A 13,559-nucleotide genomic window follows, 5' to 3' on the forward strand; every position below is an offset into this window, starting at 1 on the left:
TTTTGAAGAGCACAAGATGTACCAGAAATGGCTTTTACAACCCGCTGTCGAGCTGGAATATTCACAGAGCACCCAGCTGAGCCAGGTGTTAATACATATACATTCTTTATTCCCTGCTGGGTTTGTCTCTTTACCTGCACGGGGCTGCCTCCCAGCTCCTCATCCAGCTGCACTGTGAGGAATGCAGAGGTTGCAATCTCATCCTGTGTGGAGTCGGCGCCCTGCCTGGAGAACAAGGTCAAATCCCAGCTTCATTCTAAGCCTTTCTCTCCCCCCCACACACACGCCTTACAGAGATCAAGAGGAGGTAAGGAAATCCTGTGTTACCCAATCTCTGCAGCACTTCATTCAATACAAAGGAGAAACTCCTTATCCTCTATTGTAGCACATCGAGTACAGGGGGAGATAAGAACCTTTCCTAGATAAGCAGCACTTTCCTAGATAAGCACAGCTTGATCCAAAGAAGGGAGTAACTACCAGTGGGGGGAAAAGGAAAAACTAAAAAAAGCTCACAGTTATTCCCTCCATTGTTCTACTTCAAATGAAACATCCCAGACCTCTGGTATTGTTTTGTTTGCAAGGGAAAGTTATCCAGGGTGAAGTTTTATCTCCCAAGGTTCCCCTGAAAGAGGGAACCAGCAGTGATCGATTTTCCAAGTGGACTTGCAGCCCCCGGGTTTCCTAACTTGCCCCAGGATAAGTCCCTTACCAGGTGTAAATGATCTGTCCCTGCTTCCCGTCGTGCTGGTAATCATACAGGATGATGTAGCTGTCCCCTCCGTAAAACTGCCCGTACGTGGCGGGGTCCACCGGCACCTTCTCGGAGCCTTCTATTCTCCAAATCTGGCGGGAGAGAAGCAGAGGCGCTGCAGAACGAGCCCATTCCCGGCACGCGTTATCCCCGAATTCCGCATCCCGGAGCTGGCGGTGCTGCCGCGCCCCCTGCCGGAACCTGGCAGGACAATTCCCACCGGCTCCAGCAGCTCGTCCTGAGCGCAGCTTTGAGGATTTCCGGGGCGGGTTTCATCTGGCAAACCTCAGCCGGGACCTCTGCGGGCTTCTGGACAGCCCCCAGCCCGTTCAAGCTCAACTCCAGCCCTGCTTCTGTGCTCAAAGTCATGAACCCAGGTGCTCCAAGACATTCACCCCTCACACACGTGATGGCAACAGGGAGAGTAACCAGGAGGAGGAGGAATAAATCCATGTCCACAGTGTTGGGAAATAGTGGAGTCAGAATCTACCCCTTACCTGCAGGGCTTTCAAGACCCTGATGGTATTTCTGGTGCCAGAAATTCCCCCAGCAGTTACAAGACCTCAGTGTTGATGACTCCAGCCTCCTCTTGTCTCGCTGCTCTTGCAGCAATGCCATTAAGTAGCAAAGAAAAGTTTGGAAACCTTCCCAAAGGGATTGTGCCACTGCTGACCTGTTTCTTGCCAGAGCCATCATCCTCCATGCCGTGCTGGGCAGCCATGGCCTTGGAGCTGTGCAGGGTGGCCGCGTCGAAAGGGACCTGCTCGATCTTGGCAACGTGGCCAGAAACGTGAGGCTGCCCCAGCCCTTCTGTCTGGTCCTTGTCTCGCCAGTTCTTGAAGAATTGCTTGAACAAAGGTGTCTCACCACTTTCAGGGAGGACTTGGATCTGAAATGAATGAGCCTTTAGAAGCATCTCCCTAAGAACAGCAGGTTTATCTACTCCTTTTTTCCTCTTTGGAGGGGTCATGGAAAAGGTAAAAGAGCGTCCAAGAGGAAGAAACTTTAACTACCAGCTGTATTGGGGTAAATGCTGGTTTAGGCCAGGAGCACCACTGCAGAATCTCCCAAAACAGAGCAGATCACCCACAACAGGAGCTACTTGAGGGACTGACGGGGACAAGTCACCTGAGCCATCCCTGCTCTGCAGCCCCTGGCCCGTGGGGCAGAAAAGTGACCCCAGTGCGTGGGGCTGCCACAGGTCCTTACCTGGGTGTGTTTGGGATAGCCCATCTTGTCAATGAACTCTGAGGCTGTTTTCAGTGCTGCCTTCTTCTCTTCAGAGTTGGCACCTTTGCCTTTAAAGAAAATAGACAGAAAAGGGGTCCGATTTTTTTTACCCAGAGAAGAAACTGTCCCAAATACCTTTTGCAAAAGTAGGAGGGCCCAGCCTTCCAGATGCCAAATAGCAAATGGCAATTGTTCAATCTCTTTCGTGCCTGTTGTGATGGCTGAGAGAGAACAACTGCCTTTCTACTTATGATATTAATTATCTTCTCCCTGGTTCTCTCTGGTACCTTTCCAAACAAAGATCTTTCCATCTGTGCCATGGTCCAGGATGAAGCAGTCATCAGTACTCAGGGCTGCCTGGGAGAAGGGGTTCTCATCTGCCACCAGGGACACTGCCATGTTCCCAGCCCCATTGGAGACCTGTGACAACACAGCATGGAGGTCACATAAGGCACCCTCTGCTTCCTCCTGCTCCGTGGCCATAGCTCAGAACTCAGGGAGGGGAAGGGAAATCCATTTGAATGCACTGGCTGCTGCAGGCACTATTGTTTTCAAACAGGATACCTCTGACACAGCAATAGTATAGCAAAAATATAACACTTACTCTGAAAATTTCAAGTATTTCTAGCAAAGCAGATACTGCTGGGACCAAACAGAGATTGCACCAAAATGGTAAATATCCTCAGCACAAAAGAAGTATCTTCTAAAGCAAACCAACTGCACACAGGGACTGGAGGGTAACTGAGAACAGCCTCCCTGTATCAAGTGGGGTTAAAAGTCTGAGTTCCTCTACTGACTAATGCATAAAGTGCCACATAACAAACCATCTTGGCAGATATTCACCCCATGGATATCAGAGGCTGCTTAGAGAAGATTCCTTCCAAAAAGTCTTGGACATTCTTCTCCAACTCACACAGCTGATGTCAAGTGGCACCTTCCAAGTCATTGCTTCATCTGGGTGTTAGAAAGGGGCAGGTCCTGCTTCTCAGGCTCACTGTTTCTGGTTCTTTCCTGTCACCTTCATAACACAATGCCTGACAGCAAAAAAGGAAAACTCCCTTTTTCCCTCATTTGTCTCACACTCCACCTTTCTCTCAAAAATTCCTGAAAGTCCCAGCTGTCTCACTAGTCAAAAATGGTGACAAACACAACAGAAAGTACATGGACATGTGGTGTAAGCACCCCAGGTTCATACACAAAACTTGTTAAGAAGCAGAGTGAGGCAAGAGTAGGACTCAGAGCAGCTCAGCTCCTCTCTGCTATTCCACCTCCATCTAATTTCACAAAGATCAGTCCACTCTCCCCAGGGTTATGTCAGGGTTCCTTGTTACCTTGTAGAGCTTCGCCAGCTTCCTGTTGGCTGTGTCGGTTTTGGTCTCATCAGGAGCCCCTGCTGGCAAACTGGGCTTTGGTCCCAGGACCTGTGAGGGAGAGAAAAATCATTACCAGCCAGTCCCAAGAGGATCTTCCTTCCCAGGTGCTCCAGTCAAGAGAATGAGTAGAAGAGAATTCCAAACCAATCATGTAAATACACTCTGATGTCCCAGTGGGGCGGAGGACCAGGTCTGCATTGAGCTGTATTTACACTACAAACACTTCACATGTAAAGACACACCCCCCTTTCCTCCACACACAGCACTTCCCACTCCAGCACTGACAAATGGACAGAGGGAATAACCTGGAGCATTTCCTCCCGCTCGGATCCCTCCTCTGACACGTAGACCTTGGCGCGCCCGTTGCGCTCATTGTCCCGGATTCCCTTGGCCAGCACCGTGGCCTTCAGCCGCTCCTGGCGGTTGCTGTCGGAGCCACACCATTGGAAGATGTTCTGGGGGAAAGAGAAAGTCACCGTCAGAGCTTGACAACTCCTCTCTAGAGGAGACAGGGCTCAGCTGGGACTGAACAGTGTCAGTGTTTCAGGATGCTCAGCACTGAGATGGCTTCAACTGAGTGGGGAAAAAACCTTCCGTAAAATGTCAGACACCTCCTGCCCCCGGGATTCTGCCAAACCTGCCTTTGACATGGTACTCACACTGCCCAGGTCCAGGATGAAACAGTCCCCTGTGTTGAAGCTGTCCCAGCTCACAGGGACCTCCGTGGCCCGGACCGTTCGCCTGCCTTTGACCTGCAGCAGCCTCTGCACAGTGACCTCGTTGGGAACCACGTGTCTGAAGCCAGAAGCCACACCACCAGCCTGAGGGGAAACACAGGAGCAAGGATTCACACTAGGACTGGAGGGAAGAGTGTATTCCCATCTGCATAACATGTCCTGCCTACCAGAAATTATCCCAAGCTCAAGATTCACTTTTTCTGCTGATAAAGAGACACTGGGAATTATTTATCAGTGCAGGCAACAGGACCTATGTCAGTTATCCTCAAAAAAAGCACAACTACGCTTAAATGAATGAAAATAACAACAAATGAGTGTGAAATAAAACAGAAAGATCAGGAAAGTCTCAGACGTGAGGCAATGTGAGCACTCTGCAAGCATGTGACCTGATATCACTTTGCTTGTGCCTTTGGATTCCTAACAGATACAATTGATCGACTGCACGTTTTCACTTCTATCCCACTTTATTGTGATGGCAGGGAGGAGTAACTCCCACTACTGTTCATCTCCTTTACCAAAACATTGCACATGCTGAGAGGGTGGGCTCAGCACAGAGACTGCAAGGTCAAACTGTTATGCAAGTGGGGAGAAATCAAATCTCCTGGGTAGGCGTTTCCCATTAACTTTGCTGCTTCTTAAATTCATTCCAGGTGCCTTGGGACTGTTCTTTCCTCTGCCTCTCAAAGAAAAACAAAACCTTGATTCCTAAAACTTTCTGGGGCTTTTCTTGTGTATTATTAATTCAGCCAAATCTCTCCCACTGGGATCTGCTGTTCTCCACCCTGTGCAGTTCTAAGTCATTGAGAACATCTGGCTGAGAATGGGTTTTGAACAACTGGAAAAAAGGCAATTCTCACTCTCCTGGGAATTGGGCAGGATGCCATTTCTTGCAGACTAGGTTCTGTTATCACCCACCTTGTATTTGATGCCAGATTTGAAGTAGCCCAGGAAGGTGGGGGACTCGTGGCCCTGCACCTCACGGTGCTGCACAGCCTTTCCCTGCAGGTGCTCATCCATCTGCACAGTGAAGATGGCAGCAGCCCCACGCTCATCCTGAGAGCTTTCATCACCTGAAACATTGAGAGAGACACTGGGAGGGAATGCAGGGTCTGCCTCTGCATTCAACTGTGCAAACACACAGGGAGAAAGCAGGTTTAACTGTGATACTGTCAAAGAGTCTGGGGTTTGCAGCCTGTGGGGAAAGCCTTGGCATGGTACTCTGTGACATGGACTGCAGAGGGCAGTTAGGAGAGGGAAAAATCCCACTCCCTGATCAGGAGGAACACACCTGACCTCCCTCCTTTCAGGCAGAAAGGATTTCAGCCAGCCCTTTCCCCTGAGATCTTGTCTTCCCTGTGAACCTCTGGAGAACAGGGACTTACCTGTGCTATTGCCCAGGACCAGCTGTTTTTACAAACAGAGGTGGCTGTACTCCCTATTGCAGAGACCATGCAAATATCTGAGGTGAGTAGGGCTATTTACAGCCAGAACTGCATTCTCACTGTTCTGCTTTTTATTTCCTTGGGTAACATTAACTGGCCATGGTGGTGCAGTCAGGCTCAGGGGTCCCTCTGGGCTCCCAGTTCCACAGGGACACTCCCAGCACTCACCCAACCAGAAATGCAGGTCGTACTGGAGGTTCCCGCTGCGCTGCTTGATGGTGTTCAGCACCAGGTAGGAATCTCCAGTGAAGAAGTCTCCATACAGGTTTTTTGGCACTGGGACCAAATCAAATTTCTCGACCCTCCAGATCTGAAGGCCGGGTTCCTTCCCAGCCTTCAAAAACTCTGCGTGTTCCACCATGGTGACAGGCTGGGGGCGAGACAGAGGATGCTGTTCAGCGTGCAGGACACAAGGAAGGATTTAATTTAAGTTACTTCTCATCTCTTAATCTGTTGTGCCAGGCAAAAAGTGGAAAGATTCCTTTTTTCTCGTGCACTGAGTTTTGAAGGGGGAAAAAAAAAGGATGGGTGTGGAAAGAATCGCTCTCTATTGCTCAGCTTATTTTCACTTCCAATCACCTCTAATTCCTGGTTTATTCCTGACTTTTCCTCTTCTAAACTCTATTGTCTCTCTCTCTGGATTTTAATCTCTATATTTTCCTTACTAATTTATAACTTTTCAGTATGACACATAAGTGAAGTTTGACATTCCAGGCTGTTGGAAAGAAACCCCTTTTAACTCCACATGTTGTACATCCTGCACAAACATGATTTACAGGTTTTCTAAATCCAAATGGAAAATGCTGTGAGTATCATTGAAGATTTAGGTAATTAACAGGTTTCTCAAAGCTTTTCCATTCTTACCTGTTACTTTGACTGCTCCCTTGCAGGAATTACATTAACTTACACAACATCCTGTCCTAAGGACATTGCAATTTTGGTTTAATATGTTTCTTGCCATACTTATGCAATATATTAACATGGTGCAATATCCTTTTTTTTTAAACAAACATAATGAACACTTTCCTCTCTTGTAAAAGAATTCACTTTGATAATTCTGAAAGGAAATAGAACATTTCTGGTGTATTGGCAATGAAGTCTGTCCATCGATCACACCACACCTTTGACGCTATCAGATAGCAGGGAAGAAAACATTGCAATATTATAGCAGAAGCATTCAATACTTTGACAAAGAAGATGGTTCACAGCAGCTGATGGACAAAAGTAAAATATGCTCAGCTTTCAAGGTAGAAACAAAGAATGTTACAAACTAGAAAGCAAAATAGTAAGTTAGGTACCAAAGCGATTCCTAAGCTGAAATCAAGTATCAAAGATGGAAAATAATTAACTTTATCATCAGGATTCCAGTCAGACTGAATCCTCCCAAATTCCCACTAAAACCTGGACAAAACCCTGACAAAGAGTTAAAGGAGAGTGACTCCTGTAAGTAGTTGGAAACCAGAAGTTTTTCAGTGTTTAATTGTGATGTTAATCACTTACCACAGCTGAAAGCACAACAGCTGCTGTAACAACATATCCAAGCCCTGCCACAGACATGGAGCTGACACAGCTCAGCTTCAGAGCCATTGTGCAGAAAATGGTGAGGAAAAGATAATTGAAGTCCTTTCTGCCCATTTCTACGAGCAAATGGGCTTCTCCCTTCTCCCGCAGAGGCTGTGAGGAGTCCCAGCTCCCTGCTCCTCTCGCTGCTGGGGAAGATGAAGGGCAGAAGCCAATCTTTTATCGGGGACAAACACACCCACCCCCTCGGCAGCACAGGGGCGTAACGTGTTTGTGCAAATAATCCTGCTGGAATCCCAGAGCCTCCTCCAGCCCCTCGGAGAGCCTGCAGCCCAGCAGGCACTCACTGCACACAATGTGCTATCCATTACCGACAGCGCAGTGGGGGTCACACAGGCCAAATATCCACTCACAGGGAGAAATTAAGAGACATCAGCAACAGAGGCAACATTTTGTCAGCTGAGAGCTGGGAAGTTGATGAGACACAGAGGAACAACAGCACGGCTGCTCCAGCTGGCAGCAGATGCAGGGAATGGAGAAGACAAGGATTCAACTGAGCAACCTGAGGATGGGGGAATGCACCCTCAGCTCCCTGAACTTGTCAGAGGAGCAGAGTTCAGCCCCTGCTTTGCACCTGAATGAACCTCCACACACGCCACTGTCAGAGTAGCAGCTTGGGGGAGGTTGGGGATGCACTGATGGATTTCAGCTCCCAGGTTCACAACAGAGCATTCAGAGTCTGGTAGGTGACAGAACAAAAGCTCATTCGGTAATTCAATAATTTCAATAACAACACGCTGTGACAGGAACACAACAGCCATCAAACCTACTCAGCCCAAAGGAATTACAACAGGGCTGACTGTAGCATCCCAGTGATCTGGCACCAATAAAGAGATTATTCTCCCAGCCGTCTCACACTTCAGCAAGTTCATCTATCACATTTCCCAAGTGTTTGCAGTGAGTGAGCTGTGCAGGAAGCTTTCCCTGTGGCCCTCAGGAACAGAGCAGCCACACAATGTGGGGTTGTGCTCCTGGGCACTTCTGCTCTCAACACACCCAGGGGAGAATTACTGACAGGCTGAGCTTCCCACTGCCAGAATCTCTCAAAAGATGCTTAAATAAGGGGCCAAACCCTCCACCCACAGAAGTCCACAACAAAACTTCCACGAAGGAAAGAGCAGACGCTGCTTTGTGCTTTCTCCACTCTCCATGAGGATATTTTCTTTCCCTCTCTCCTGAGAACACTCTGCTGCTCTCTTATCCAAGCTGATGCATTTTAATTTGAAATGTCACCTTGGCAATGTACCTTTGAAAATTTCACTGGAAATTCTCAAGCTGAAACAGACAATAAAAACAATGTGCTAGTCCTGCTGGTATTTCTGATCTCTGTGAAGGAAGTTCAGAGTGTCAGAGGTCTAAGTCAGTGGAAAACATGTTGGAACCTTGACTCCAAGGAAGGCAGCTGGGAAAGGCTTTGGCAGCTGCAGCAAACCCAAACCACAATAACTGGGTTGCATAACATTAGAAAGAGATGGGTCCTTTCCAAATGGAAAAATACTCTGGACTTTTTATTACTAAATTAAATACCTGTATAGTGCCACACCTGGGCAAACCTCACAGACTGAAGGCAAAAAGACCCGGGATAATCTTCTTTGTTAACATCCCACTGTAGGAGATAATGTAATCTGCAGATATATGCAGATACAATATTTTTGAAAAGCAATTTATTTAGTCTTCTAATTAATTTGGTATTTTGTAAGTCCAAGCTTGCATTGCCAATGAGCTGCAGTACGTAAATACAGGCAAAAAATGGAAAGAGGGCTACAGTGCATAAATTGTATATTATAGTGCTCTTTCGTAAAATTAATTAATCTGAGCCATTCCCGGAGGGAATAGGTGTAAATCTACCCCAACAGCTGGTTTGGGTTATTACTGCTGGCAGCAAGTGTTGCATTGTTAAATCAAGCCCCAGAAATGTTTGCTCTGGACATGGTTCTGAGGCATTTGCCAGCTGAGATCGCCAGGGCCCTACTGAAAAGGGTGTCTCCTGATGGAGACATGGCAAATAGGCACTCTTCAAGCTGCTGATAATAAAAGTGTCCAGTTCAGTCCCAGAAAGGGTGCTACACACAGCCAACATCTTGTGCAAAGGAAAGTTGTTTAAGGAAAACAAGGAAAGGGGTTGGAATACAGGATTTCAGTGCAGATGGATCAGCTAAATGACACTTGGCTGCATAGTGATAAAAACGAGAACTTAGGAAAATTGGTCCAACGATTTGAGCAACCATTGGAAGACAACAAGTTCATTATGGTCTCCAGATGTGCAGTCACACCACCAGGACAGGCCAGCCTGGGAATGCCCTGGGATGGAGTCTGGCCTACAGGAACAATTCCAGGGATTTGCTCCTGGGCACTCAACACGAAAGGCGCCACTCGGTACGCGAGGGAAGCGCACGCTGATCAAAGTCACAGACCAATGGCAGCCTGCAGCACCCTGCTGCTCCAGGGAAGTGTGAAACGATCTCCTCGAAGCTGGAAGCTGTTTGCTTCAGGGCAAAGGCCAGAAAAGGCAGAGAGGCCCCCAGTCCCCCTGCTCAGCAATCCTGATACTGCTGTGCACCCTCCCAGTGCTGTGCTGTGCAAGCCCTGGCTGCTGCTGCTGCTTCCACCACCTCTGATCTGGGCCTCAGCTCTTGTCTCTCCTGGTATCCAACCCAAACCACCTTTCCTATTTTCATCCTGCAACTTGTAACAAACAGCTCTCTTTGCCTCCCTCCCTGAATTCTTCGTTTCTGCTCTGCTTATTCATCCCTGTGGCTGTGCCTCCCCCTCATCTGTCACAGTCACCTATGCCCTCACAGACTGACACCAGCAGCACTTTGGCCATTTGTCTTTAGCCTCCTCCGAATTTCTGCCCAGGAGCTGCCCAGTTCTGCACCACCCAGCACAACCATACTGAGAGGAATGTCCTGCTCCCTTCAGGAGTAACCTGTGGACATTGAGCCTGGAATCTCTTACTCTACCTCATCACACTGCAAAATCCATTGCAGGGAATAATTAATGTGTGGTTCCTCCACATCAAATACACTCTCACATCTTCACATCTACCACCATCTAAAGCTTAATGATGTATCTAAAGTAACTTTCTACAAGATAATATCATCCAACACTCACAGCAGGGAAAGAAGGAAAATCTTTATTTCATTCAGTAACTAGCCACTAACAAGAGAAAAATGAGCACAGCATTTTTTGGGAGGCCCAGTTAACTTGTAATAATTTGTGGCAATTCACACCTGAATATACCCACAAATATAGTCAGGACTTACCTGCACAGGGCTGCTCAGGAAAGCTTGGCTGAATTAAATGAGACAGAAACAAGGCTAGGCCACGTCCCCATGTGGTTGTGCTCATTTGCAGCTCTGGTGTCGACTCATGATGGGTTCAGATAATTTGTCTAAATTTGCTGCATAAACAAACCCCACACAGGAAGGGCTGCAGCCAACATGACATTTCACCACAGAGCATCCAAACCACCTGCTGCTCACTGCTGGACCAATTCATGCCTTTCTACATGGCAAAGGATGTATTTTTTATTTTAACAGATGACACTTGCAGAATATCAAAATAACTTGCAAATACAGACTGAATTTCTTAAATATGAGGAGAACAGTAAATCTGAGTAGAGTCTGTATCCACATTACAGAGTCATGCTGCAAAAATGCCCCTTGTGCACCAATCCTTATTGGACCTTGGGGGCAAACATTTGCATTTCCACCCAACTAACTCTCTCTTTCCTTTTATTTATTTGCCAAACATTGTCAGGAGAATATGAACTGCTCCAAATAAATAACAATATATGTCCTCAAAAGAAGAAAGCCTCCCTTATCTCACAGCATTCCAGACCTCCTATACCAAGTGCCAGAAGAGGTAAATCACCACTGTATTTCTGCTGCAACAACAGGAAAACCCTAAATCCTTGTTTTGCAAGAGGCAAAGGAGTATAATCCTCCTGGCATGATCAATCCCAGGAAATCTACAGGTTGTACTTGCCACAGTAACACCCCAGAGCAAGGGCTGCATTCTCCAGGTCTGAAATAGTGACACTGAAGAGATCACATAAACAAGAACCCCAGTAAAGTTATTTGCTTGCTTCAGGTTCAGCTCTTTATGCACGTTGAACACAATCCACACTGTCTGATTACCCACGTAGCCATTTCTTTATTCTCTGATCTGCTGCTGACTCGTAAAAACTCTGATGAATTAACAAAGATTGTGAGAATGAACAGCACAGGATCACTCAAGTTCTGACAATCCAAAACTCAGGACATGATGCTGCTGAACACAGAGAAAGTTTAGCACAGGATCCACAGCGATGACAGCACACCCTGAAAATGGAAATACTTGTTTATTCCTTCCGCTTCCCTGCCAAACCAGTATAGAATATCAGTAATTCTTCAGTAAACCATTGAAAATAACTCTGCCAGGACTTCAGCTTTGTTACCAAGGGGACAGGCACTGGAAAATATCTAAAGTGATGGATTAGCTCAGTTTTCAGTCTCCAGACAGCCCTAAATTCATATATACACAAAACTAAACCCATCTCCTTTCTTTCCATCCCTTGAAGAAGCCAGCAAACAAAGGTTATTTGGGATAAGAAAAAATTGGCATGGGAGAGCCTCCCCTGCCCCAGCCATGGTGACTCCATGAACTATTTCAGCTCCCTGTATGAGGAGCAGCACAGTTAATGGCATTCCCAGCAGCTACATCTTAACAGAAAAGCCACAAATCCAAAAAAATTCGAACTGAGTTGCCTAACTCAGATCAAGAGTCCAGGACACAAAGTCCAGCATTAGCTGTACAACTGGCAAGTAGTTTTTTTTGCATGTTAAGATTCCTACTAAACCACTTTAGCAAATTAGAAGGCCCAGAAGATTTGAGTATTGTTCACTTTTTCCAGCTGTTTGTTTGCACTATGAGTCACATCAGTTCTATTCTGGTCTCTGTACCTTTTGAATACAACCCATTTAGTAAACACAGAGCTTTCAGCCCGATGCACCCAGGCTGAAAACTTCAACACAAAAACCTGAGTTTCTTCTCAGTTGCAGTGATGTAAACTGGGGAGAATATTACTTCCATGGGAGAAAGCTTTGGAGATTAGACAGGTTTGCCGTCTGAAACACACCCAGGGAAAATCTGCTGATACAATCAGCTGGTTAAGAGTCCTGCCTTGAGCATAAGTGAGAGCTGAATCATGCACTTAAACACACACAGCACAGGGAAGGCTGGATCAGTGGAAACCACCGACCACTGTCATTCACTGGGGAGCAAAAATAAATCCAGAATTATACTCCAACACAGATCATTGTTCAGTGCTGAAAAAATATTTAAGGAGTGCTTATGTAACACATAAGACATAAACCAGCACATAAAAATATGGCTACCTCCCCAAATTATGTTCCAGAGAGAGAGCTGCTGGTGACAGCCAGAACACATTAAGGGAGGCAGTGAAGACATGCCTGTGGTCAGCTGCAGGGAAATGACACAGATGTTCTTCCTCCAGTTTCCAGGTCCTGCCTGTTCAGGGGAAATCATCTGCAACTTTATGCAAACTCTTTTTCCCCAGAGAACAAGCTGAGACATTCCTCTGCAGCACAGAAGTTGTTCAATCCATGATCCATAACCCAAAGAGGAACGGAGTAATACATTATTGCCAGAGAAAGGCTGGAAACCAGGAAAGATGGCCTAAACCAAGTCCAAAAGGGAAGCACAGAGTGTGGCCTTGCACTCCTCGTGCAGTATTGGGCCCAGGCAATGGGGTGAAAGGACTTGGAGTCATTGCTACACATAGGACAAGGGCAGGAGAGGTACAGGCAGGTGTTAGGGTTGAGTATAAGTAAGTAAAAAGCACATAAATGAATTTTGCTATTGCCACAGTGACATGGCACAGCAGGTCTGGTGTCACCACGGGGCCAGTGGGAGTCCTTCAGTTCCTGCCTTCCACATCAGCTCCACGCAGAATTCAACTTTCCGCATCAAAAACCCACACGGGACACAAAGCAACTCAGGATTAATAAAAATCAGTTCACTTAATAGACATTCAAAATCAATCCTTCTAGCTCAGAAAAGGTTCCAGGCTCCCGTGCTCACCTGCTGGCAGGGAACAGTCACAGACCTGTGTGACCCAAAGCTTCCTCCAGTCCTGCCCCAGCACACACAAGTGCTGGCAGCTTCTGCACATCTCCACCACCCTCCTCTTCAGGGGGAGACAGGACTCCTCCATTTCCCCATTTCCCATGATGTGGCTTCCTTCACAAACACCAACTTCCAAGTATACCAGTGTGGAAACGGAGTTATCAGTTCCCCTCTCCATCCTGTCCCAGTTCTCCTGACACATGCAGGTGTGGCCAGGTGTTAATGACTGTGGCTGAAGATGCAGATCTTCTCACTCAGGCTGTTCCCAGCTCCAGACCCAGGGAACGCAACCCGTGGGAGCAGCACAGCCCTG

General features: G+C 47.1%; 1 protein-coding gene across 1 annotated transcript in view; it reads right to left on the bottom strand.

Moving 5' to 3' along the window:
• Positions 1–7,255, bottom strand: part of GSN (gelsolin) — a 10,049-nt gene extending 2,794 nt beyond the window's left edge. The window contains exons 1-11 of the mRNA XM_017745576.1: positions 7,034–7,255; positions 5,702–5,903; positions 5,007–5,161; positions 4,014–4,175; positions 3,660–3,809; positions 3,313–3,402; positions 2,269–2,401; positions 1,961–2,049; positions 1,425–1,640; positions 710–843; positions 88–225 (exon numbers count right to left, since the gene is read on the bottom strand). Coding sequence (XP_017601065.1) covers positions 88–225; positions 710–843; positions 1,425–1,640; positions 1,961–2,049; positions 2,269–2,401; positions 3,313–3,402; positions 3,660–3,809; positions 4,014–4,175; positions 5,007–5,161; positions 5,702–5,903; positions 7,034–7,168 — 1,604 coding nt within the window. The 5' untranslated portion in view covers positions 7,169–7,255. The remainder of the gene's footprint in view (positions 1–87; positions 226–709; positions 844–1,424; positions 1,641–1,960; positions 2,050–2,268; positions 2,402–3,312; positions 3,403–3,659; positions 3,810–4,013; positions 4,176–5,006; positions 5,162–5,701; positions 5,904–7,033) is intronic.
• Positions 7,256–13,559: the final 6,304 nt, after the last annotated feature.

The sequence above is a fragment of the Corvus brachyrhynchos genome, unplaced genomic scaffold (assembly GCF_000691975.1).
Source record: "Corvus brachyrhynchos isolate BGI_N302 unplaced genomic scaffold, ASM69197v1 scaffold59, whole genome shotgun sequence".
NCBI classification, from domain to species: Eukaryota; Metazoa; Chordata; class Aves; order Passeriformes; family Corvidae; genus Corvus; species Corvus brachyrhynchos.